The sequence below is a fragment of the Lipotes vexillifer genome, unplaced genomic scaffold, assembly GCF_000442215.2.
Source record: "Lipotes vexillifer unplaced genomic scaffold, Lipotes_vexillifer_v1.1 scaffold865, whole genome shotgun sequence".
NCBI classification, from domain to species: domain Eukaryota; kingdom Metazoa; phylum Chordata; class Mammalia; order Artiodactyla; family Lipotidae; genus Lipotes; species Lipotes vexillifer.
The window spans coordinates 1948462-1976123 of NW_006795130.1; the positions used below are offsets into that span (position 1 = coordinate 1948462).

At 38.1% G+C, this 27662-nt stretch overlaps 1 protein-coding gene across 4 annotated transcripts in view; it reads right to left on the reverse strand.

The window, feature by feature from the left end:
* Positions 1-27662, reverse strand: part of ADK (adenosine kinase) — a 509882-nt gene that overhangs the window by 19475 nt on the left and 462745 nt on the right. For all 4 annotated transcript variants that reach the window (XM_007467500.1, XM_007467497.1, XM_007467498.1 and 1 more), the window contains one exon: positions 12881-12967. In XM_007467500.1, the coding sequence (XP_007467562.1) occupies positions 12881-12967 (87 nt within the window). The remainder of the gene's footprint in view (positions 1-12880; positions 12968-27662) is intronic.

Here is a 27662-nt window from a genome sequence, read left to right on the forward strand (position 1 = left end):
TTAATTGACTTATTCATTTATACAACAAAAATTTACTATCTACTCTATGCCAGGCACTGTGGTGGGTCCTGAGGATACATTGGTGAATAAGACACATAGTCCCCTTGCTCTCTTGAAGCTTATATTTTAATGGGGGAGATTTTAAAGTAATAAGTTAGTAATTAAGATAATAAAAAAGTAAATAAGATGATTCCAGAGAATGTTAAGTCCTATTAAGGAAAATGACTGTGTGTAGCAGTACAGAATAGTGAAGGGACCCATGTTAGATAGGATGGTTAGTGAACACTTCTAAGCTGAGACTGAGGATGGGAAAGACATAGCCATGTAGAGTAGGGAAGAGCATATTAGGCAAAGGGAACTCCACGTGCAAAGTGTCTAAGGCCTTAAAGAAGACCAGCATAGCCACTGCAAGCAAGCAAAGGTGAAAGTGGCATGAAATACAGATTCAGAGATAGCAGATCATATAGATCCTTTTAGGCCACTATAGGAGTTTAGACTTTTAGTCTAAGTGCAACTAGAAGCCACTGAAGGGTTGTAAGCCGGGGAGTGAAATAATTTGATTTCTCCTTGAAGTGAGTACTTTGGCTACTCTGTAGGAAAATGGAATAGAATGCAAAAAAGACTGAAAGTATGGAGCTCAGTTAGGAAGCTACTGTAGTAAGTAAAAAACAGGCCTGAGTTAAAGTGGCAGAAAAGAAAAAGCAGAAAAATGGATGGATTTGAGATAAGATATGAGATATATCCTTAAAATTGAGTCAAAAGAACTCACTGAAGGTTTGGACAGAAGGAAAGGAAAGTATTTATTAAGAATGATTCCTAGGTTTCCAGCTTAAGATATAAGCTGTTTGATGTTCCCTGTATTGTGTGATAGATGGATCATGCTGTAGGGAACATTTTCAGAACTCTAAGTATGAGAAAAAGGGCAAAGAGAAAGGATGCAAACATACATGTGTACAGAGCCCACCCATCCGTTACCCTTTTAAGAAAAACTGCCTCACCTCCAGCATTGTTGAGGGGGTCAGCTGATGTATTTGGAGCATGTAAATCAACGCTTACTGCTAACTAGACCAAAGCCAGGGCATCTGACCCCAGATGTTCTTCCAGTATCCTATTTATGAATGGCACAAAAAGTGAATTGAGCTAACCTACTGTTCTCTTTTAGGAGCCAGAATGGAAAGCAAAGAAGGACCAGAAAGACCAGGAAGGAAAAAGCAGACATGCAATGCAGCTGAGTGACATTAATGTGTAAGCAATGGAGTGAAGATCCATGAATATCTGCTGTTGAGGTCTCTAGAACTGATGGAATCTAGAATCATCATCTGGCTCCACTCTCAGTAAAAACTTGTCCAGTTTTGGTTCTTGCTTGAGATTCCTTTTATGACAGGTAACACATATGAACCCTTACTATGTGTCAGGTACTGTTCCTTTATAAACATTATTTCATTCAGCTTTTACTGTAACCCAAATGAGATAGGTATTTTATCCTCATTTTTTTTTTTTTTTTTTTTTTTCCTTGCTTTTTGGGGAACTTATGCCCTAAAGAGAGCAGTCACCACTGATCTTTTCAGGGTCACCAGGACATCCCTTATTGCTTTTATAAATGAAGTGTCTTCTGGGACCACTCCACTGATGCATAGTATTCATCTGGTGGGTTTTCTGACTTTATGTAGTATTTGTTCTCTAGCGTGGCCACTTCTTTGAGTCTTTCTCTTCCTTCCTTCAAAATCTCTCATGGTAGATTTGGCATTTCTACTTCATATGCCATGGGCAGTAACTTTCTGCCACAGGGGAAGCCCCTATCCTCATTTTTATAGATGAGAAAACTGAGGCTCAGAGATGTCAAATAACTTGTCTATAGTCACACAATGCCAGAACAAGGACTCAAATCCATGTCTTTTGACACATTGTCTTAAGCACTGTGTTATAATGTCTCCCTTAATGCTTATGTGCTTCCTTAAAAAAAAATTCCTTATTCTGAGCCCGATGAAATGGGTTTCTGTTCCTTTGACCAAAGGAGTCAGATGAAATAGTGCCTTAAAGCCAAAGTATGGTTGCCCTACTAGATCTTGCACCCCTGCCCCTGTTTCCATGACAATGAGCTCCCTCACATAGTTGTCATTCTTAAGAAAATTGAATAGAACAAAATAAAGTACTGTACTGTGGGGATTTTGAAATGCACATATATAAAACAGAATGATACATTATAATCATAAATCTATATCGTTTCTTTTTCCTCTGTCTTTGAATACTTCAATATAGAATAGAGATCGAAATACACTGTGAAAAACCAATTTCTTCCTCTTCATTCTGAAAAATTAAAAGAAGGAGCTCTGGTTGTGTCCACTTAGGTAACAAAATTTTACAACCTGCTGCTCCAAGGCTTAAAGGCTTAACTCAGGGTAGAATTTGTCTTATAACTATATAGCATTTCAAAGGCAAAGAAAACTCCCCATCACCTTTCACTGTTCTTTCTGACAGAGTCTGTTACTCCTAGGCTTTAGAATTGTTCATCCCTCAGACATCATCATTTTTATGAGTTATTTAGGCAAGCTGGGGCAGTAGTGCAAGAAAGCATGAGTTTACTGGAAGGCACTGAATAAATGATTGTAGATATGGGAAGAAGACTAATTTTAAATATAACGGTAAAACTTATTTTTAATAAATTTTCAGTTTTGTGTTCATCATCCTAGGTGACGTATTTCAACTGTGGTGTTTTTCTAGTCATTTGCAAGACAGCAGGTAGAGTGTTTATATGAATACCTTTCATCAAATTTAATAGCTAATACAGTTTCTCTAGAAGGTAAGCAACTTCTCAATCTGACCTGTGTCTTTTCCACAGTTGTGCAGTCAACTTTTACCTTTAAGATGACGACTAACTTACAGTGGGCTAGAATATTTTAGATTCTTCTTTAATGAAGGAAGGTATTAAGAAAACAGGGGTGGCACTGACAGTTTTATGTTTCTAGGTCATTTAGGTTAAACATTTAAACCTAAATGTTTAATAAAGATGCTAACTGGGTATTTTTTCCTTTATAGGATGTGTTTTAAATATTTTATAATTGCTTTATCACTTCCTTAAAATTGAGTTTTCAGAAAAACCGTGTACTTCTGCTGATATGAGTATAGATCACTGTCTCTTTACATTGTGTTCTAGTGTTAGCCTAATTACTAGAATGAGAAAAAGTCTGAAAAACCTTTAGCCATTAAATTCATATATTTAACAAGTTACAACCTTGAAATCTTGCTCTACCTGAAAGTGCCATTAAAAGTGTTTGACTATTATTACTAGAGGAAATTTTTAATAAAAGCTAATTAAGCTATGAAACTCCCAAATGGTTAACTGATTTTAGGGGCTAAATTTCTGGTACTTCTAATTATCCTCTGATGGCTTTACTTAGTGTTTCACAACCATGACAGACGACAATGAAAAACTGCAGTGAAATTCATCCACCCTGACACTGTGCTAAGCACCAGCTTCTCCCTCTCCAAGTAAAATCAATACTCTGTTTGAGTAAACACGTTTACAGCTTTATTAGGATGTCTTGCTTGTTCTGTAACAGCTACTTGAAGCTGTGGTAACAAATCGACTCAACTCAGTTAAACCTAGAGAGCTGGGTAAGAGGCCCATCGATAAGGCTGTTATAAAAATAAACTGCAGGAGATCAGAAAGCTGGAGCAAACAGTCTGGTAAATGTCAATATTTTCCCTTACAGAGGATGACAAAAACAGTGAGATTATGTGGAAAGTCTTTTTTCCCCCTTAAAAATGTCTCTTGTTTCAACTGGATAAAGCATTTCTACTTTTTGTGTACAAGTCTTCTGAATGAAATTTTTGCTTCTTAATGCCCATGTGCATCTGGAACAGGAAGCTGATGTAAATACTTGGTATTTCTCCTACCATTTCAGATTCTTTATTTTCCTTTATATAAAGAGGCTTATTTTGGTCTTCATTGACTTTATAAAATGACCTTATTCAAGTTATCTGGAATACCCTTGGTGGCTCAGTCTTACCTTCTTTTTATTAATGAAACAAAATTTCTGTCATCCACATTTGGGAGGTCATTTCAACACAGTGTTCACTCTTTTTTTTTTTTTTTTTTGTGGTACGCGGGCCTCTCCCTGTTGTGGCCTCTCCCGTTGCGGGGCACAGGGCCCGGGCAAGCAGGCTCTTCGTTTCTGTGCGAGGGCTTTCTCTAGTTGTGGCAAGTGGGGGCCACTCTTCATCGCGGTGCGCGGGACTCTCACTGTCGCGGCCTCTCTTGTTGCAGAGCACAGGCTCCAGACGCGCAGGCTCAGTAGATGTGGCTCACGGGCCCAGTTGCTCCGCGGCATGTGGGATCTTCCCAGACCAGGGCTCAAACCCGTGTCCCCTGCATTGGCAGGCAGATTCTCAACCACTGCTATAATACTGGTGAGACCTGATGTTGTACCTTCCAAATTAGGCCTTCCAAATTAATGCATTTAACAAGAGCAAACAGTGTTAGTAGCTACAGTCAGGCTACATAACCTCCTGACGAGTGGTAGTACATAAAAATGTCTGCTACCTATTAGGAGCAAGCCTCCACAGTGGCTACAGCTCTACCAAACAAGAACTCACATACCCTCTTTTAGAGGTTTACAGGTTGCTCAAAGAACTAACATATGGCAGGAAATTCCCACTTCAGTTTGGCTGGCTTAGACTACCCAGATGTGACAAAGTAATGGTTTCCCCCTGCTGAAAAAGGCTCAGATGTAAACTTTTTTTCCTTTCATTTTTTATGTAGTTTAGTTAGTAAAATTTTATTTTGTTTTGACTTCATATTGACTACCAACTAGTCATGAACTTAAGTAACAACCTGTGACTCATATGTTAGAAAACACAGATTTTTCTGGAAAAAGGAAATCAACAAACATTAAATTTTGAAATAACTTAAAAAGCTACTGTGCCCATCAGGGTAAGGTCTGACCTAGCAGGTATTTGCATAATGAAAACCAAAGCCTAAGTGGTGTCAGATGGTGTAGTGACTGACATGCACAGGAAGTCAATTCAGAGCAAAGGTTCCTTCACAACAGCTAAGCACAATACATCCTCCCACACAAAGTGAGCAACTGAGCAGTATGGTATAATATATAGGCAGTGGTCAGTGCTATAACAATGAGGATAACTAACAATGAGGATAACTTATCTGCTCTTTCTGGTGTATGAAAATGGAAACTTGTCAAATTGTATTAATGTGGTGTGGGATATTGCATTTGAATTAAAAAAAAAAAATCCCAAACCAAAAAAACCTTTCTATGCCCCTAATTCAGGAAAGAAGCTGCTGAAGAGTACTAAGCAGTATGTTTTACTTGTATGGATAAGGTGCCCTTGCACCCCAACCCCTTTCAACATACTGCTTTAAAGATCATCCCTAGGGGCGGGGCTTCCCTGGTGGCGCAGTGGTTGAGAGTCCGCCTGCCGATGCAAGGGACACGGGTTCGTGCCCCGGTCCAGGAAGATCCCACATGCCGTGGAGCGGCTGGGCCCATGAGCCATGGCCGCTGAGCCTGCGCGTCCGGAGCCTATGCTCTGCAACGGGAGAGGCCACAACAGTGAGAGGCCTGTGTACCGCAGTAAAAAAAAAAAAGATCATTCCTCCTTATGGAACAAAAATGTTAGAATCTGAATTTTAAACCTAATGTGTGATCTCTTGATGTGGTTCCCAAAATAGAAGTTTAGCATATGCTTCTGTTTATTAAAGTTAAACATCTTGGATACCCACATACCAAAAAAACTACATCAAAGGCTTCTATCCATTTGGGGTATCAACTCTTGACCTATGTATTTCCAAAAGGCCTATATAACAGACTACTTAACTGACAATTTTCATTTGGGTTATGAACACATGTAATCACTGGATCATGAATTAATGAGCCAGGAGATCTGGCTTCTAGTATTGCATATTTACAATTAACTCCCTTTCCTCATCCATCAAACGGGGGCTTTTTAACAGACCATCTTAGGTTTTCATACCTAACATCAATTCATTCAAGAGAGCTGCTTTTTATGAGCAACCAGATAAAATGTGGATAGGGTCAAATGGGGATTTGTTTAATCTCATTTCATTCTGATTCAGATAAAACCTCATTTGAACACAGTTTCACTATTGAAAGTTTGAAAACCTGAAAACCAGAAACGTGATTTTAAAAAATACTCCCTTTCAGCATTAACATTTTAAGCAATATAATTAAAAACAAAAAGACTTACCAGGACAAAGTCATAGCTGCTAGAGTGTTAGAATAAGGAGATGACAGTAAGCTTATTTATTCCCTAATTCATAAGCAAGATAACTAATTTTGTTACTATTTAACTCAATTCAAAAACCTGTATTTGATCAACTGACAATTTCTCACAGCAGGGTGGTTCTAAAATTCAAAGAGCACTTGATGACAGAAACTGGTTTTAATTTTCCGTTTATTTCATGGGATAGAAATAAAACATACATATCTTAATTTTATAAAATGTCAATGTAAACTGGATAATTAAATGAAAAATAAATTAAGATCTTGTGTTCATACCCCAGGTTTGGAAACTCATATCTGAAGTGAGAATAGCTGTAAATTTAGTAATCGCATTGATAATTTTTGTTTGTTTTATTCAGACCCCTGTTTATAGTAAATAGCCATATAACATCAGAGGTTACACTTTATACAAATTTTCATACAGTTTGGGAAGTTGTTTGTAATAACTTATGCACCATTGGTTAAGACTTCTGCTACGTCACAAGGTTGGCCAGGCTATGCATCAGTACTACCGACATGTGATTTCATTTATTTTGATTATATTAATTACAAAACCAATAAAGGCACATTGTAACAAATTCAAACATCTATGAGACAAGATTTTAAATTGAATACACTCAGCTTTACGACTATATTGCTCCTACCTTTTTTTCATTTTGCTACTGACTGATGAAATCTCTGCTAAGTCATAGATTGGCCCCAGTCTACAGACTAGTGTTTAGAAAAAGCACTTAGGCTATTTTTCCTCACTTGGAGGGGAAGACAAGAGGATACTAATGGAATGGAGTATAACAAAATGATCAGAGGTAAGAACTTGGGGGTCAAACTTTGAGTTTGAATCCTGGTTTTCACTGTAACCTTGGGCAAATTACTTAATCTCTTGAACCTCTGAGACCAGAGGAACTGTCCAGTTGAGCCTAGGCCCAGCTGCCAATTCACAGATTTGTGGAGTTAAATAAATGGTTGTTGTTTTAGGTCACTAAGTTTTGAGGGTGGTGTGTTATGCAGCAAAACCTAACTGATACAGATTGGATGAATCTGACAGATAAGGTAGGTAAAATTGACCAAATCCATGTAAGAGCAGCTTGGACTGCTATTGGATTCAAGTGAGTTCCATTTGACTCACAAATATCATAGGCCAGGAAACTGATATACATATATTTTGTCATATCACAATTCTGTCTAACAAAATTAACTTCAGATATTTTGCTTGTGACATTTCTTCTGGCCCTCTGCTACTAAATGAAATCTTATAAATACCAACATTGTTTTCTTAGAATAAGCATTTCTTAATAATCATCAAATATAGGAGATGTAAAGTTCATATTTAAGTTTCAGGGTCTGATAGCCTCCATGGCTCAGACTGTCTCTGGATTATCCAAATCTCCAGAAGACAAAGTCCTTTGAATTCCATTATCTATTTACAATTGCTTCTAGATGGAGGCCATCCAGTATACAAGGTCTTTGAGGGAACATTACTATTTGTGAAAAATTCCAGACTTTATCCTAAAATCATCCTGTATCCCATGTTAATGAAAGTTATTTCTCATTTCTGTCATGGCTCGAGGATCATCTTTACCTCTTTAGACCCACAAAGGCTTAAATAATCTTAGGCAAGACTCCTGAAATTTGGTCCTGGTCCAACGTCAACTTATCAAAATCTCTGGATGTGAAACATCAGAGTAGCATGTCATGAAGCATCCTAAGACTGTGCAAGGTGTGAATCTCTCTTCCCTTTCCCCCTGTGTGAACTTGAGCTGCTGTCTGTGGTGTATTTCAAATTCTTAATGACCAAGTCGATCTCATACCTCATTTGATGGTTTTAAGGGAAACTGCTTAAGAAATCAAACACCAAAGATGTCCTGCTAGAGGTAAAAGACAGGGAAAGGGATCGTTGTTGCTGTGGGATGGGGTAGGAGTGTGCAGTAATCATCTTGGTTACCATCCACAAGTAAATCTTCTGCATACAGTGGGTCATATGAAGGTTTCGTTTTTGGGTGAAGAAGTGTGAGAAATGATATATTCAACACTCACCAAGTTATTTTCTAGTCCTCTGAGTTGACAGCAAAGGAAGGGGGTGGTGCAGAAAAAAAAAATCAGAAGAATTCTACACCACTTCTTTGTACAGCACAATGAAGCAGCAGTTAAGAGGAACGGGAGAGTAAGTTACAAACGTTTGGGAATAAAAAGCAAGGTGAGAATAGAAAATGTAAACATAACTTAGAGATTCCCTATGGTTCTCTGAAGTATAGACAGGTGCTACTTGAAAAGGAAGTAATATCCTTGCTCTGGTAACTTAAATCTTTTTTTTTAAACAAAAAGTCTTTTCTGAACATGAATTAGAAAGTGAAATTAATGCTCCTTTTTTATTAGATGGGAAATAGGATAATTATTTATATTGTGATTGCTAAGTGGCTTTAAAAGTCATTTTCATATTGTAGGTAATATCGTTTAGGATAATATTTTCCCTGATAAAGCTGTCATGAGAAATTTGAAAATAAAAGTATTAAAGGCAGCACAGTTACTTTACTATCATTCAAATAAACTATTCTAAACTATATATGGCTCTTAACATTTAATGAAGCTTTTTTAAACCTAAGAATGTTGGTCCTTGGGTAAGGTCTCTAGTCTTTTTTCTGAGAGTTAGATGTACGTGCCTGGGTATACTCTGTCAAAGGTGTACTCACTTTAGTCTAAAGATGATTTGTAGGTCTAGTTCATATTCCTATAGCTGCCATAAAACATACAACTAAATCATATTAGATTAACACAGGCTGGTATTGACAGCCCACTGGGAACATATTGATTAGGTCCCCTTTCATGTTATTTGTTATGATTTTTCTTCTCAGTTTCATTTACTGGGAGGACACAGGGGAAGAGATTTCACAGGGAACAATGACAGTGCCTGTCACAAAATGTTCTCAATGTTTCCATTTGTTGCTATGGCAGTGACAAAGAGGGTTCCAAATGAAAAGGCAGACCTGCTGTGACAAAGCACAGCAGGACAACAGGAAGAAATTTTCAACTGACCTGGGAAATTAGGAAATCATACTTAGAGATTATAGAATTGTCTCCATTTCCAAGGGTACAATCGTGGCGCTTTGGCTTTTGAGGGAGAATGTGAAAAGGGTAGTGCCATCAGGGCTGGCTAGTGACAAGTAAAGGGGAGACATTAGAAAGTGTTTAAGATCTCCAAATAGAACAAGGAGGTATGCTTGTAGAGGTTAGAGGGATTTGTCACTGTTACCAAACCCTTGAGATGGAACTATGAATTTAATTTATGTTCCTTTGGGGTACTCATTTTAAAATTATACATGAAAATCTATGATGTAGTCCTGTATCTCTTATGTGGCTAATAAGAACGCATGGCACTCTGGTATTGGGATATGTAATATCAGCACACAGTAGGTGAAGCCATGGTTTATCTAAGAACTTGAAATCGGGACTGGAATATAGTTATGCAAAGTCACAAAAGAAAGAAATGCTTGTAAGCCAGCAAACTTGAAAGTAATAGGAGGAATATATTAACCATCTAAAGATAAAATGTGTCAATCAGAAAGGAGACATGTTAATCAGGCAATAAAGCAAAGAAAAAGAAACTACATAGTAAATGCAAAAGTTGCCATCATTGCCTCTCCATTCATGATCAAGGTAGAAGAGTATACTTCAAAAGATAAGAGTATTTCCAATCCTACTAGAAAGCCTTCCCCTGGTGTAGAGATGGGAGTAGGGGATTTTAGCCAATGGATTTTTGAGGATTTCCAACTAACCAGAACATCTCTATTGTAAGATGGATGTATCAGCATTCATATAACTCCCTGTATTCAGATTCCATGCTGACCAAGCGAGTTTATGATCTGGCTTTCTGTATCTCTGTAGTGCAATCAATTCTACTGCTTAGCAAAAAGCTCCTGGTTCAAACTCACCTGGGATTAAGTCCTTCGATTCTCTTCCCTTTCACTTTATTTCCTGCAACAATCTTACCCCAGAGTCCTAAGAATCCTATCATGTAACAAAACCTCCTGTTCAATAAATGAAGTCATCTATTCAGTCAATAGGAACACTCTCTCTGGCAAAACCAGCTTTTGTTAGTAAGGTGGGTCTGTGGTTCTGAGTCCTAATGATGAGATTTCCCTAAAAGTTTAGAGAAGCAGTACAGTTCAGACTGCCTGGGTCTGAATCCTGGCTCTGCTACTTTCTAGCTACGAGAATTTGGGCAAGTTACCTAACCCCTCTGTGTCTCAGTTTTCTCATCAGTAAAATGGGGTTAAAAATAACCTACTTCAAGGAGCTTTTATGAACATTAAACGAGTTAATATATGTAAAGTGCCTAAGATATCAATTGGCTAGTAGGTGCTGCATATATGTTATCTATGCTATTACTATATAGCTTGATGTACATAGACAGAATGTGCTGAACATGCCAGCATAAGTATTCCTTGTTAAAATGACATTAGAGTATTCATCTCATTGCATGACTCAGTCTTTCAGGATCTGAATATCCTGGGAACCGATGAGAGTAGGGTTAAAATGAGAAAAATGGCTACTTAATTGAGGTTTTACCAGTAAAGTTCTGCCTAGTTTCAGCTTGACTTCCACTTTCTCTATACTGATTTCAACAGTGCATAGTGAAATCCAGGGTATGATGAAAGTGAACAAAGTGAGGAGGCTGCCAACATATTACAAAAGGGGTTGGCAAACCATACCCTGAGAGCCAAATCCAGCCCATGCTCTGTTTTTGTACAGCTGGAGAGCGAAGAAAGGTTTTTACATTTTTAGAGTACTGCAAAAAACCAAAAACAAAACAAAAAGCAAGCAAGAAAACAACAAGAAGAATATGCAGTATACGGCTTGCAAAGCCTAACGTATTCACTGCCTGGCCCTTTAGGAAAAAAGGTTTGCAGATCCCTGTTCCACACTCTTTCATTTTTACTTACCTCACTGTACCCCAAGAATAAGTATATAAATGAGTCTGGGTAAGTAGAGTGAGATAAGAAAGAGGCTGAAAATCCTGTAACAAAGAGCCCAAGGGCTTTGATGATATAGTTCATTTATCACTCTAACTGTAATACAAATGGCTAGCTAGCTGTTCCTATTTTAGTATCCTAAGAATGACTTCTCTCTTCCTCAAAAAGTCTATATATTCCTACCTCGTAGTGGAAGCATTATAGGTAGTTAGGGGTCTATAAAGGAATCTGTTGTTGCAAGGCCAGGAAGCCCCAGGCCTCAGGCCCAGGAGCAGTGCCTAATTAGGTCACTATCGTATCTATAACAGCCTCAGGATGTACCCAACGAAATAGCAAAGAAAGAGAATACTTACTGTTTTAAGTATTTTAAAGTGCTTAAATAACACACACACAAGTTATAAATTTAAAAGTTTCTGTACTAAGATTCCTAGTTTAACCAATTTCTAACCAGGAAATCAATAGTGTCTCCTTAATGTATTACAGAATTTGGCCCAACTCTGGATAAGGTATTTTTAGGCTACATGGGTTTACAGCTCTGAAGCGGTACGGAATAGGAAAAACAGCTGCAAAATAATCAGTGATGAAGCCTTTCAGAGCAAAGGAATAAAAGATACGTGCGTGACAGTAAAGTAGAACATTATTTGTTGTATGTACTCTTTCCAAAAAAGATGGCATGGGGTATGCTACCAGTCTAATGGTAAACAGCTCATTTAAGACTAGGCATGAAAAGTTTCAAAGAAGGAAACATGAAAAATTTATGCTAGTGAACATTAAAAGAATATAAATATTTTAAGTAACACTAAGTTCAAACCATTATACCACCTTAAATAAGTTTCCCATAATTCAACTTATCTTCCAAGGAAAGGAAGACAAGGGTCAGCTCCATTTGCCTTTTTTTCCTTGTCTTGCTTGATGTTATGAGAAATAAAGGTCAGGAAGGACTCTTCTGGGCTATCACTCAGGAGTCTAAAGCTTTCTAGAGATCTTAACCTAGCTTAACTACACTTGGCTAGAAGGAGTTCAGACATATGAAAAGAACTTTTGAATCCGATTTTACATCAATCTGTTATCAAGCCAAAACTCTTCCAATTGTCTTGATCTTATTTTTTGACTACTCACTCCAAAAATGATTTAGTTTTTGTAAACTGTGCCAGTTCTTATTGAACCTTAATGAGACAAAAATTTAACCGTACCTGGTACAATAAACATCCAACTATTGTGTTAGAAACAGATGTTTTAACTAAAGGATATAATCCAAAGACATCATCCTTAGCTATTAGCGTACTATTAATATTCACAATGTGTTTTAAAGAACAATTTGTTAACATTTAAGCCTGAAGGGCTATGAATATACTATGTACTGTCTTGATGCAGCTTGTTTATGCAACATTCTGACAGACACAATTAATCTTGTGAAAATGACTGGGATATAGCGTAACAGTAAATTATCTTTAAGCCCAGAATACATATTTTCCTGTAGTAATATACCCTCATAACACAATGATAGTAGCATATGGAAAAAAACATCAGGAATTAATTATTTAAAAGCAGAAATTAAAAGTTACTATATTCATAAATCTTGGCTATGTGGCAGAGACAGGGTTAAAGGAAATGTTTAACTTGTAAGTAAGTATGAAATAAATGAGTCTGTACCTCCAACAAATGCATCTCCAGCTCCATTGGTATCAACAATTTCTTTCTGGTCTTGATCCAAGACAGTAAAAGCGGTGACTTCACTTTCTGCAATTAGAGCCAAAGAAAAGCGAACTGACTTCTCTTTGTAAACACTCAATATACAAACTCACCCAGGAAAGCTTGAAGCTCCTACATCAGCCAAAGAGAGAGACAGAACATGAGGCCCATATTCTGTACATGAGCACTTGGGAACCAAGGTGAAAAGCCATCTGTAAGCAATGCTTTTTGGTATTTTCAGCATACAGATGTTGTATGTGTTTTGTTAAGAGTTATACTTAGGTAGTTCACATTTTTGAGGAACAACGGTAAATGGTAGCAGTACCTTTTTGGACAGTAAAAATACTTGAACAGAAACTATGAGCTAAAGGAAGTATTAAGTACTAGATCATGGATCTCTAATAAAGCATCAAGCCTGGCTACATTCCTGGCAATGAAATCTTGGATATAGTTAAAGAGCTATAAATTTAAAAAATACAAATAATGAGTCTTGAGTGTTTCTCTATAGAAAATCACAATGGCACAATAAAAATATAACTACTATTCTGAATAATACTTGATGCCAATGTCAAGGATTACTGATATTAGTTGGTTTATAACGGATAACTTAATCTGGTTACTTTTTACAACGGTGTCACTATTTCCTCCAAACTATCAGTCAAATAACAAAAGGGAAAGCTACCACTGAATGCATGGGCAGAACAAAATGGACTGTGCAATGAGCTCTTCTCTTACAGCAGCCTGGACTTGGTTCTTGGTTCTTTTGACTACAGAGTAACCTAATACACTACTTTAAACTTGGCACATGACAGTGGAATGGCGTTACAGTAGTCTCCGTTATCCAGTTTTGCTTTTTGCGGTTTCAGTTACCCGCGGTCAGCTAAAGTCTGAAAATATTATGTGGAAAATTCCAGAAACAAACAATTCATAAGTTTTAAGTTCCACACCATTCTGAATACCATCCCAATCCATCCTGCCCTGGATATGAATCATCCCTACATATGCCACCTGTAAGTCACTCAAGTAGCTGCCTCGGTTATCAGATTGACTGTCACTGTGCTGCAGTGCTTGTGTTCAAGTAACCTTTATTTTACTTACTAATGGTCCCAAAGCACAAGAGTAGTGATGCTGGAGATTTGGATATGCCAAAGACAGGCCATAAAGTGCTTCCTTTAAGTGAAAAGGTGAAAGTTCCTGACTTAATGAGGAAAGAAAAAAATATTATATGTTGAGGTTGCTAAGATAGATCTACAGTAAGAACGAAGCTTCTATCTGTGAAATTGTGAAGAAGGAAAAAGAAATTTGTGTTAGATTCGATGTCGCACCTTAAACTGCAAAAGTTATGGCCAGAGTATGTGACAAGTGCTTAATTAAGATGGAAAAGGCATTAAGTTTTGGGGTAGAGGACATGAACAGAAAATTTATTCCTGTTGACGGCAACGTGCTGCGCCAGGAAACACTGAGCCTATAGGAACACTTCAGCCAGAGTCCCCTGAAACAAGTGACAGCCAAGCCATTTACTGCAAGTAAAGGATGGTTACAGATTCAGTAAAAGATTTGGACTGAAAAATGTAAAAATTATTGGAGAGGCTGTGTCTGCTGATGAAGAAGCTACTGCCGCATTTCCGGCAGTGCTGAAGGAGGTGATTAAGGAGATAGCATATACCATCCAAAGTAAGTCTTCAGTGGTGATGAAACTGGGCTCTTCTGGAAGAAGATGTCCAATAGAAGCTACATTCATAAAAGTGCAAAGGAGGCACCGGGGCATAAAACATGGAAGGACAGATGAACATTGGTACTATGTGGCAACACTGCAGGGCATATGATAAAACCAGGTGTAGTATGCATAGTGTTCAGGATGAAGAACCCATGTGCTCTCAAAAACAAAACCAAAAATTATCAGAAAGCATGGGTGACAGTTATCTCATTTATGGGATGCTTCCACCAATGCTTCATCCCAGAAGTGAAAAAATATTTGGAAGAAGAAAGCGTGGAATTTGAAGTCCTATTAATAACAGATAACGTACCTGGTCATCCTGAATTGTTACAAAAGTGAAAATGTTGAGGTTGGAATTTTATCTCCAAATACAACTTCACTGCTTCACCCCTTTTACAAGGGCATCATTCAGTTTGTCCAGGTCACATACACCCACCCTGTATTTGATCATATTTGATCAGCAATTGATGCAGACTCTAATCTGGACACAATGCAGTGCTAGAAATCATTCATTATTACTGACACAATAACATTCATCAAAGCTGCAGTGGATGAATTAAAACCAGAAATTGTAAAGGCCTGCAGTCATGAATGATTTTAAAGGCTTCCTGGGGATCAGTGGAGAAGTTAGGAAAATCATTCACACAGTAAGAAGGATTTGCCAACATGCTTGATGAAGCAGCAGAACACATCAAAGACCATGGAGAAATGTTAACAAATGAGAAAGTAGAAGAACTTGTTGAGTCATTTACAGAGGAAGAGAAAGATGATGAAGAAGAAAGTGGAGCAGAACCAGCAACTCGAACATTACCAAAATTTGCTGAAGTGTTTCAAATTGCACAGACTTTAAAGGACAAAATTAGGGAATAAGATCCTTGGATGGAATGCAGCATTAAAGTCACCCTTATAATCACTGAAGGATTCAACCTCTGTAGCAAAACACTGATGAGTTAAAAAGAGACAACTTCCAATTACAATGTTCTTCCAAAAGGTTTCAGTGAAACAAATAAACAAACACAAACGAAAACCCTTCAGCTATTGAGGATGCCCAACCATGGACATCATCTGCTGCTGATATCCAACCATCGACATCATCATGGCTTGATGATTCTCCTTCTGACGTTATCATCAGAAGGTCAATGTTAGCCTAATGATACATCACAATATCTGTGTCATTCACCTCACCTCATTTCATCACACAGGCATTGTATCATATCCTATCATCATAAGAAGGGTGAGTACAGTACAATAAGATAATTTGAGAGAGAGAGACCACATTCACAAATTTTTTTTTTTTTTGGCCATGCCCCATGGTATGCGGGTTCTTATTTCCCCAACCAGGGATGGAAACCTGCTCCCCTGCAGTGGAAGCATGGAGTCCTAACCACTGGACCGCCAGGCAATTCCCATCACATAATTTTTATTACAGTATATTATTGTAATTGTTATATTTTATTATTATTCATTGTTGTTAATCTCTTACTATGCCTAATTTATAAATTAAACTTTATCACAGGTATGTATGTACAGAAGAAAAACAACATAGTATATATAGGGTCTGGTACTATCCACAGTGTCAGGAACCCAATGCGGGTTTTGGAACATATCCCCAGCAGGTAAGGGAGATTACTGTATCTGTGATGAAATTTGGCCTAGAGGACATTTGTAAAAGACTGAATAGTGCTTTTCATTGGCGTCTGGAACTTCTGAAACTACAAATTTGCATCCTTTATGGGGACAAATGTGGCCAAAGCGCTATAAACTTCAATCTCATCTAAGATCAAGAAGGAGAGAAAAGGAAATCTTGGAAATTTTAAGGTCTTAATAAAGAACCTAAGACTCTCAAAAAGCATGTTCTGTTTGCCTTTTGCTACCTGCTACTAATGGATACTTTCAACAAGAGATAAACAAAGTGATGATAACGAAAAAAAGATCCTCCTGGAAAGACTGATATTCAAGAAGAGGACTCATTCACTTAGTGATGTCTTTTGACTGTAGATGCTAAGAAGATTCCATATTAGAAGTACCTGTTTAAACTCTTTAAGTACTACCTTTCCACACTTTGTAACACCAGACGTACATGAAGTTGACAAGATTTTGATTAATTGGAAGTTAAGGCATAAACATCCAGGATTAAATTTTCTAGGGAGTATGCAGTACAGACTGCTACGCAGGCCAAAAAAAAAAAAAAAAGATATAAGCAGACTTTATTAGAAATAATTAGGAAAGGAAAGGGCTACAGTCTGGTTTAGGGAAAGGTCTGTACCATAAATATTTATAAAGAAATCTGATTTTATTACTTCCAAGTACAAGTCATACTATAAAGGGAATTAACAACTATAAACTAAGAACAAACAGGCGCTAAACAAGTAAAATGAGCTAAGTTAGTGACACCATTACCATTTATAATAAGGTTATATTATGTAATAATATAACACATCTATAAAACATTTTAGGTAATATAAGAATTAATTCCTGGATTACAGATTAAAATAATCACATATAAATAAGTAAGCTGCAATTAGATATAATTCCTTGAGTTCTTTGTTTAAAAAAGTTATTGACTTTTGATTGGATATATCTTTATTTATGAATAAAACCTAATTCACAATGGAAGAGTCTATCTGAATTTTGTTCTTAAGAATCATGACTTTTTGTTTAAATTAGCAAAAATTCTAAATGAATGCAGCTTTACCACACTTTTTTCTGGATATATGTGTAGATCCTTGAAATCCTTTACCCTTAGGTGTCATATGAAGTTCAATTTCCTGAAACATAAAGTAGAAATATTTTCCACTTTTTGTACTTATTAATTCAAATAAGTATATAAGAATATTAAGAATGTAAAAAGAGCTGTCATAAATTGGTACACAGTCCAGGCTCTATTATCTTCTGCATCTAGAGAGCTATATTATGAGAACTCCTTTCAAAATAATAATGCTGAAAATTTGCAAGATCTTGAATGGTGTTCCAAATCATTGAAAAGGGATTAAACACGTTACGTTCTTATTTTGAAATACAATGATCTAAGCTGGTTTACAGAGTTATTAAAAAAACTCCCACCAACTAAGTAAATGGTATTCACCAGCATGACCCATTCCATAGCCTTCTAGTCAATTTATTGTATGAACATACAAAGTACCTAACTAAATCTTAAGACACACTTATAGGCATGGGCATTATTCAGCCAATGAGGCCCAAGACACTCACAACACTCTTACTGGGATCTTGTTTTCTTAGGTGTGAAATGGGACTGGAGTAGCTGTGGGAACAAGTAGCAAAAATAGCTTTTTGCCTTAGTTATGGAAAAATGACACTTAGTTCTGATCAAGTACTTTTCTACTCAAGAGCTTAAGATAAGTAACTGCCATTGTCTCTTCCCAAATTCTTTATAAAGTGAGAAGGAAAAGGATTGGGAATAATTATTAATCCTATTTTCCAGACTTCTACAACAGCACAAAATCATGAGCTTCCCCAAGCAGACAGGAAACAAACACTAACAATTCAGCTGATAACAGATTTGCTTAGTGTCATTTATTGGATAAGACCCTCATGGCATCTTCACTCAGAACAATGAAATTTAATGTACTTAAAGTACAAAATAATAAAAATCAAACAGTCTCTGGACAGTTTATACAAACAGGTAATTCACTCTTCACTCTACTGTGACATAAGCCTTACTACCCAGTCTCTTAAGAGGCCAGTTTGGCTAGAATCAACTATAATGTTAAGTCGTTTATAGTAGAGATGGTTAGTTCATACAAATGCCACAATATCTAACTGAAAAATAATAATAAAAAATCCACTCATTCAATGCCAAACAATTAGACTAAATGTTCCGGTAGCTTTACTGCTACCAAATTAACTATATATTTTAGTACTGTATACACACACACAGAGTCAAGATAATTAATATCCTTAGGAAATTTTGTTCAAGGTATATTAAAGTGCCATGTGTTGTCACTGTCTTACTGATGTCACCTCTAAATTGTAGTGAAGATATAACTGAAGAAGATACAAAGCAGGATGAGAAGCAGATAGCCAAGTGTTTTTCAGCCTCAAGGTAGACTGTAGTCACCACCTCTACCACTGCCTCTGATGAGCGTTACCAGCCATGGAAAAAAACAGAAAACTGATGGCAAAAACTTCACCAGAAAGTGACAAGTAGGACTGTTTAAAAACCAGAACTCCTGGGCTTCCCTGGTGGCGCAGTGGTTTAGAGTCTGCCTGCCAATGCAGGGAACACGGGATCGTGCCCCGGTCCGGGAAGATCCCACATGCCGCGGAGCGGCTGGGCCCGGGAGCCATGGCCGCTGAGCCTGCGCGTCCAGAGCCCGTGCGGAGCACGGGCTTTTAGTTGCTCCGCAGCATGAGGGATCTTCGTGGAACAGGGCTTGAACCTGTATCCCCCCGCATTGGCAGGCGGATTCTTAATCACTGAGCTACCAGGGAAGCCCTGCTTGTTTTTTATTAACCTTTTTTGGGGGGGATAATTTTAAACAAGCAGAAAAGTTTAAAGAAAAATACAGAGAACTCCCATATAACGTTTATCCAGATTTACCAGTTTTTCATTTTGCCATAATTTATCAGTCCTCCTGTATATACATACATATTTATTCTTTCAAGCCATTTGAGCTTAAGTTGCATATATCATGTCCTTTACTCCTTAATAATTTATTTAATTTGGTGTATTTCCTAAGAACAAACATATTCGTTTAGGTAACCATCGTATAGTTGATAAATTTAAAAACTTAATATTGTTATTTCATCTAATCTATACTCCATATTCCAATTTTGTTAATTGTCCTAATGTCTTTTATAGCAATTTTTTTCATCCAGTACAGGATGCAGTCCAGAACCACAAACTGCTTTTAGTTGTGCTTGTTTTTTAAAAAAATTTAACCTTTTAACTTTTACTACAGGTAATGCATAACTATAGTCCCCAAATATATATGTGAAAATATATGGTACAACCACCCTTCTCCTCTTATCTCTCCCATTCATTCAGTTTCTAGCCCCACTATTTTTCAATCTGGTTATTACTGTTATTGCTTCCCTGTATATCCTTTCAGAATTTCTCTATGCACATATAAGCAAAACATTCTTATTTTTCTCCTTTTTATTTTAAACAACAAAAAAAAGTATCATACTATATGCATGCTGTTCTGGACCATGTTTTTTCATTTGGAGATCTTTTTATATTGGTTTTTCATTTGGAGATCTTTTTATATTGGTAAACAGAGAATGTCATTATTTTTCATGACTGTGTAATAGTCCACTGTATGGATATACTATAATTTACTTAAGTAGTCCTTTATTGATGAACTTTTAGGTTGTTTTCAATCTTCTGTTATCACAAACAATGTTTCAAAGCACTAATGCTTTTATTTTAAGTAGACTCTAAATTTAATTATTTTACTTAATAGCCAAGTTAAGAATATCATTCCTATTTTATACTGGGAACTGACACAAGGAAATTAAGTTGTTACGCAAACAGCATGAAATATGTCTGTGTCACAGAATAGGGAAAAAAAAGAGAATCCAATTTCTTTTCATTGGATACACATATCAGGATATGAGCAAAGACACCCTGCTCAGACTGCCCTAATAAACAGGATAATGAAACAGATGACAAATTCTGCTAATAATAGAGATTTATAGAACAATCCTAATTAACAAGGACTTTTGGGGGAAATGAAGAGCTCTGGGTTAATTTAATTTTCTGGTTAACTAAAGAAAAAGCAGAAAGTCTTTTTAGTTGGAAATCTTTCTAAATGTACTAATATAATAACATACCATGACATCCTTGCTTTAATTAGTTTAGTTTATTGAACTCAATGAAAATTTTCTTTGATAACAGAGAATCCTACAGCATATGTTAATGTCATTATTCTGAACATCAGTTCTTACTGTAGTTCCAAAAGTATAAGTGCTTTCATGAAAGGCAGAATAAATGGAATGATGGCAAGTAAACCGGATTAGGACTCAAAAGACCCACGGTTTGAGTCTGGTTTTTGTTCAGCTACTTTATTCAACAAATACTTATTAAGAGCTTATCATGTGTCAGGACCTCTGTCAGGGAAGGAGAATACAGATGTGAATAGGACAAACAAAAGCCCTGCTCTCACAGGATCTACATTCTCGTGAGGATAGATAATATATAACTAACACAAAAATGAAGAAGATAATTTGAGATAACAATAAATGCCATGAAGGAAGTAAAACAGATGATAAAGTATGACTGGGGAGGAGGGTTAATTTAGATGGGTGTTACTTCCTCACTGAGGAGGTGATGTTTGAATTGAGACTTCAATAGCAAGAAGGAGCCAGTTTGTGAAGATCCAGGGGGGGAATATTCAAGTGCAGAGGACCTGGGCTAGCAACAAGCTTTGTGAGCTAGGCCTGTTCAACGTTAAGAAGGCCACTGTAACTAGAGTATAGTGAGTATGTGGAGATCAAATTTGTGTGTGTGTGTGTGGGGGGGGGGTGTCGGGGGGAAGAGCTGGTAGAATTTCATTCTATTTAATAAAAAGGGAAACCACTGGAAGGTTTTAAAGAGAGGAGTGACACGATCCCATTTTCTCTGGCAGCCTTATAGAGAATGGATTGAATGGTGGGAGTTGGGAACGGAGTCTAAGATGCTACTTACCAAGAGACCTTATGCAAGTCACAGTGTAACTTAAACTCTGTTTTGCTGCTCAGAAAATGATGATAATTCTTGCTTTAGCTATTTTCAGTGACTATTATATGGATTAAGCATAAATATTAATAAAAGCACCCTGTCAAATATAAAGCCCTATACAATTCTATAAGGTGTTTTTAGGAGCTTATTATCTTTTTTTAAATTAAATTAAATTAAATTAAATTAAATTAAATTTATTTTTGGCTGCACTGGGTCTTTGCTGCTGCACGCAGGCTTTCTCTAGTTGCGGTGAGCGGGGGCTACTCTTTGTTGTGGGTGCGGGCTTCTCATTGTGATGGCTTCTCTTGTTGCAGAGCACAGGCTCTAGGCGTGCGGGCTTCAGTAGTTGCAGCACACGGGCTCAGTAGTTGTGGCTTGCGGGCTCTAGAGTGCAGGCTCAGTAGTTGTGGAGCACAGGCTTAGTTGCTCCGTGGCATGTGGGATCTTCCCGGACCAGGGCTCAAACCTGTGTCCCCTGCACTGGCAGGTGGATTCTTAACCACTGCACCACCAGGGAAGCCCAGGAGCTTATTATTTTCAATCAGGCAATAAGTACTTGTTGAACACTCACTATGAGCTCTTAATTTTCCACTAGATCCTTTGGAAGCAGATAAAGGAGAATTATTAAGACATGGTCTGTCTTCTCAAGGAACTTAAGAATCTAGTTGGAAAGAGAAATCTAGCATATGTGGAAGAATTTGTGAAATATTATACAATGTAATATTTATAGCTGGAGCTCAAAGGAGGAAAGGAACAATGTGAGTTTAATTAACTGGTGATGGTTTCATGGACAAGATTGAACTTAAAGCTGGGTTGTGATGTGGATAGTGAAAAGGAAAGGAAAAGAAAGGTATATATATCCCAGGAGGCACAGAGAAAGAAGGATGCTTAAATGTCAGGTAAGGCCAGAAATAACGCAAGATGGGTGGGCCATCTCTAGGGAGGCCTTGAAAGCCCGACAAATGTTTGGACTTGATACATGAGGCAAATGGGATGCAACTGCAGTTTCTGAGCAAAAAGCAATATTCAAATACTTACTATGAGCCAGGTACTGCACCAAGTGCTCTATATACTTTATCTCATGTATTCTCACTGCAATCACATGAGTTAGGTGTTATTGACCTGATTTTATAAATGAAGACATTGAAGCTCACGGAGGCCGTCAACTACCCAGGGTCCCAAAGCAAAGTAGGACTTTGGGACAAAAAGAATGAGAGAGAAGTAAAATATAATTCCAAAGCTGCCATTTGAGTAATGTTGCCACCATTTTTTCCAGAAAAAAGGTGATAATGGAAAAAAACAGATTTTGATTGAACAGTATGTAACAGTTTACTGACATTTAAATTCCCCTTTTAAGCCCTGTACTGATAACTAAATTTGACTAAATTAAGTAAATTAATACTCCATAAACAACAGAGGCAGTATAACATTGTGATTAAGAATATGAACAAGGCTCTTGGGTTCATATTCACGATTACTAGTAAATTCCGATTTACTAGCTCATAACCAAGTTAAACTCTCTATGCCTCAATTTGTCATGTGTAAGATGGGGGCAAAAACTGTAATTATCTCATAGAGTTTTTGCAAACATTAAGTCAGTTAATACACGTAAAGCACTTAGGACAAAGGTTGGCACGTCGTAAGCATTTAATGAATAAATGGACAAGAATATTATTGATCTTAAAATAAGACTTCTGGGTATAGGCGACCAGGTCTTACTTAAAATTGCTCCTTCTGAAGGCATGCTTTTTTTTTAAAATAAATTTATTTATTTTTGGTTGTGTTGGGTCTTTGTTGCTGTGCATGGGCTTTCTCTAGTTGCAGTGAGCGGGGGCTACTCTTTGTTGCAGTGTGTGGGCTTCTCATTGTGATGGCTTCTCTTGTTGTGGAGCATAGGCTCTAGGTGTGCGGGCTTCAGTATTTGTGGCCATGCAGGCTCAGTAGTTGTGGCTCGCAGGCTCTAGAGCACAGGCTCAGTAGTTGTGGCTCGCAGGCTCTAGAGCACAGGCTCAGTAGTTGTGGCACACGGGCTTAGGTGCTCCGCGGCATGTGGCATCTTCCTGGACCAGGGCTCGAACCCGTGTCTCCCGCATTGGCTGGCGGATTCTTAACCACTATGCCACCAGGAAAGCCCGTTTTTTAAAAAATTAATTAATTTTATTTATTTATTTTTGGCTACGTTGAGTCTTCATTGTTGCGTGCGGGCTTTCTCTAGTTGCGGCGAGCGGGGGCTACTTGTTGCGGTACGCGGGCTTCTCATTGAGGTGGCTTCTCTTGTGGAGCACGGGCTCTAGGTGCGCAAGCTTCAGTAGTTGCAGCATGCAGGCTCAGTAGTTGTGGCTCGCAGGCTCTAGAGTGCAGGCTCAGTAGTTGTGGCTCGCAGGCTCTAGAGTGCAGGCTCAGTAGTTGTGGCACACGGGCTTAGTTACTCCGCGGTAAAGCGGGATCTTCCTGGACCAGGGCTCGAACCCATGTCCCCTGAACTGGCAGGCAGATTCTTATCCACTGCACCACCAGGGAAGTCCCAACAGTAAAGATTTTAAAAATGGATATGCATGTGCAAAGTTGTTCTTTATTATTAAAGATTAAGCTATTGATGCCACTACTTCTAATCATGGGCTCTCTATTGGTAAGATTTCTGTTTGAATTGTTGATGGTGGCAATGGCAAATGTTATTTAGTTTACAAATGAAAAGCTGCATCAGATATGAGAGGACCAATGGCTCCTTTTTTCTCATTATGGATTAGAAGAAGTCTTAGAGCAAGAAAGCATTGCTGAAATATCACTGATGTTTAGTGCAATCTGGTTTGCAGGGATGATAATGCCTCAAGGTAATGTCATAGGTATATGAGGAAAGAAAAAAACATTTTCAACAGTGTATACTATACAATAAGATTAAAGTTCCCCAAAGTATGGAGTCATTTCAGAGGGACCCCTGACAAACACTGATAAAAGTTATGAGTACTATTTATTGTCTAGTAAACTAAACTGGATTAACAGATCAGTTGACTACTTGGAGTACAGTGATTAAACACTAGTAAACAACCATTTTATCCAATTTAAATAGGACGCTTTTCTTTACTGAGTCATTTGCCAATCTCCCTTGCACTTAAAAGTAGATTAAAAGGTGTAAATGTATGGTTAATTACCTGTTTAAAAAAACCTCTCAATTACAATATATACACATATATTTTTTGCGGTACGTGGGCCTCTCACTGTTGTGGCCTCTCCCGTTGCGGAGCACAGGCTCCAGACGCACAGGCTCAGCGGCCATGGCTCACGGGGCCAGCCGCTCTGCGGCACATGGGATCTTCCCGGACCGGGGCACGAACCCGTGTCCCCTGCATCGGCAGGCGGACTCTCAACCACTGCGCCACCAGGGAAGCCCCATCAATTACAATATTTTACATTGCTTTTAAAGCTTGGTTGTACTCCTCACTGTTCTTTATGAACAGAATTTGCAGCATCAGATTTTTGAAAAGTTGCAGGAATAGTTTAAGGATCACACTCATACCCATCAGTAGATTAAGAAGAATGGCACAACCCTATTAAAAAATGATGAAGATCCTGTTTCCAAATGGTCTGGTGTTTGTCATCCAATACTGTGCCAATTACTGTTAATTCCTCTCAGAACTGGTCCTACTAATAATCCCTAGTTGGTGCTTCCATTCCCCTCTCCAAAGTACCATTCTAAATGTCTACTACTCTTCTGAATCCACCAAATTATTGTTACCATGAGGGGACAGAACAGAAGCCATTAGGTGTCAAATCTTTATACTTTACTAGTTATGTTGAACTAGCAAGTAGTTCTTCAAACGATATAAAAATCAGTATCTTTGTTTCTGAGACTGGAAGAAGATGAGAGATAATTCAGTTTAAGAACACCACAGGGCTTCCCTGGTGGCGCAGTGGTTGAGAGCCTGCCTGCCGATGCAGGGGACACGGGTTTGTGCCCCGGTCCGGGAGGATCCCACGTGCCGCAGAGCGGCTGGGCCCATGAGCCATGGTCACTGACCCTGCGCATCCGGAGCAACTGGAGAGGCCACAACCATGAGAGGCCTGCGTACCGCAAAAAAAAAAAAAAAAAAAAGAACACCACATTGTACAGCTTCAGAGGATACTATTTATACTCTAGTCCATGTAAATGGTACCTGCTAGACTTGGCCTGTTCATAGTCCACAATACTATTTATACTTCCTCAGATGACCCAGAGACAAGATACAAACTGGTCAGGCATAGATGTCAGTGCAGCAAGGCTGGTGTCATTAATCGTATAGCGTGTGTACTCCTGACATTGGTTACATCTGGACAGAAGAAACTTGGGCCTTGCTATTAAAAAAAAAAAAAGTCTCTGTTTTAATGTACTGACAAATTGCACTCGTATCCCCAAAGAAATAAAAGAAGCCACGATGGCCTCACAGGTCAGATATCAATTTGCTCATCTATTTTAATATCTTATTTTAGACCATGTTCTATGTGAGCAACATAAACGTCAGCAATTACTTTCTATTTTACTATAGTGGCTGCTGATAAGGAAAGGGAAAAACCCTCACGTTCTGGTTAGCACATTCTGAAAGCTTAGAATTTGAGTGTCTGCGGGTAAGGTTCACAATTTCTGATAGCAATGGCAATACCCTAAATACTTTAAGAGTGAAGGGAACATATACTGGATCATACAGGTGCCTTCTACTCCTTACATTCAGGTACCTTGGTTTTAAAGGTTGGAGATAGAAACATCTTTTACACCTTTAGGGAAAGTCATTGGCACAAGCTTTCACATTCTTTACAGCATAAATGCAGCTAGGAAATAAGAACATTTTACCTAGCATATTCCAAGACTTGGAAGTCACTGGAGACATCATATAAAGCTTCTTTCTTGATTATAAGTTTACACATTTAGTGGGAAGAAATGGAGATAATTATTGAAACCTAGCAGAAAGCCCATTATATTATGTATGCAGTAAGTACTTGGTGACTGACGGTAGAATTTAAAAGACTTCTAAGCCCGGCCTGAGAGCGCCAGAGCCCCCGAGTCAGCGGCTCCTTTAACCCCGTCCTGTCTGAGCAAAAAACAGACGCCCTCCAGCGACCTACACGCAGAGGCAGGGCCAAGTCGAAAGCTGAGCCCCTGTGAGCTGTGAGAACAAAGAAGAAAAAGGGAAATCTCTCCCAGCAGCCTCAGAAACAGCGGATTAAAGCTACACAATCAATTTGATGTACCCTGCCTCTGTGGAATACATGAATAGACAGCGAATCATCCCAAATTGAGGAGGCGGACTTCTAGAGCAAGATCTATGATTTTTTCCCCTTTTCCTCTTTTTGTGAATGTGTATGTGTATGCTTCTGTGTGAGATCTTGTCTGTATAGGTTTGCTTCCACCATTTGTCCCAGCGTTCTATCCGACCATTTTTTTTAAAATTTTTTTCTTAATAATTAATTTTAATTTAAAGAACTCTATTATACTTTACCTTCTTTCTATCTTTCCTTCCTTCCTTCCCTTTTTGAGACAACGAATCGTCCCAAATTGAGGAGGTGGACTTGGAGAGCAAGTTTTATGATTTTTTCCACTTTACCTCTTTTTGTGAGGGTATATGTGTATGCTTCTATGTAAGATTTTGTCTCTATAACTTTGCTTCCACCATTTGTCCTAAGGTTCTATCCTTCCCTTTTTTTTTTCCTCTAAATAATTATTTTTTTAATTCAATAACTTTATTATACTTTATTTTATTTTACTGTATCTTCTTTCTTTCTGTATTTTTTCCTTCCTTCCCTCATTCCTTCCTTCCTTCCCTCCTCCCTCCCTCCCTCCTTTCTTTCCTTCTTGCCTTCTTCCTTTCTTTTCTTCTTTCTTTCTTTCTTCCTTCCCTCCTTCCTTCCTTCCCTCCTCTCTTTCTTTCTTTCTTTCTTTCTTTCCTATTTCCTCCTACTTATACTAATTCTCTCTACTTTCTCTCCCTTTTATTCTGAGCCGAGTGGATGAAAGGCTCTTGCTGCTCCAGCCAGGAGTCAGGACTCTGCCTCTGAGGTGGGAGAGCCAACTTCAGAACACTCGTCAAGAAGAGACCTCCCAGCCCCACATAATATCAAACGGCGAAAATCTCCCAGAGATCTCCATCTCAACACCAGCACCCAGCTTCGCTCAACGACCAGCAAGCTACAGTGCTGGACAACCTATGCCAACCATATAGCAAAACAGGAACACAACCCCACCCACTAGCAGAGAGGCTGCCTAAAATCATAATAAGTCCACAGACACCCCAAAACACACCACCAGACGTGGACCTGCCCACTAGAGAGACAAGATCTAGGCTCATTCATACACCACAACACAGGCACTAGTCCCC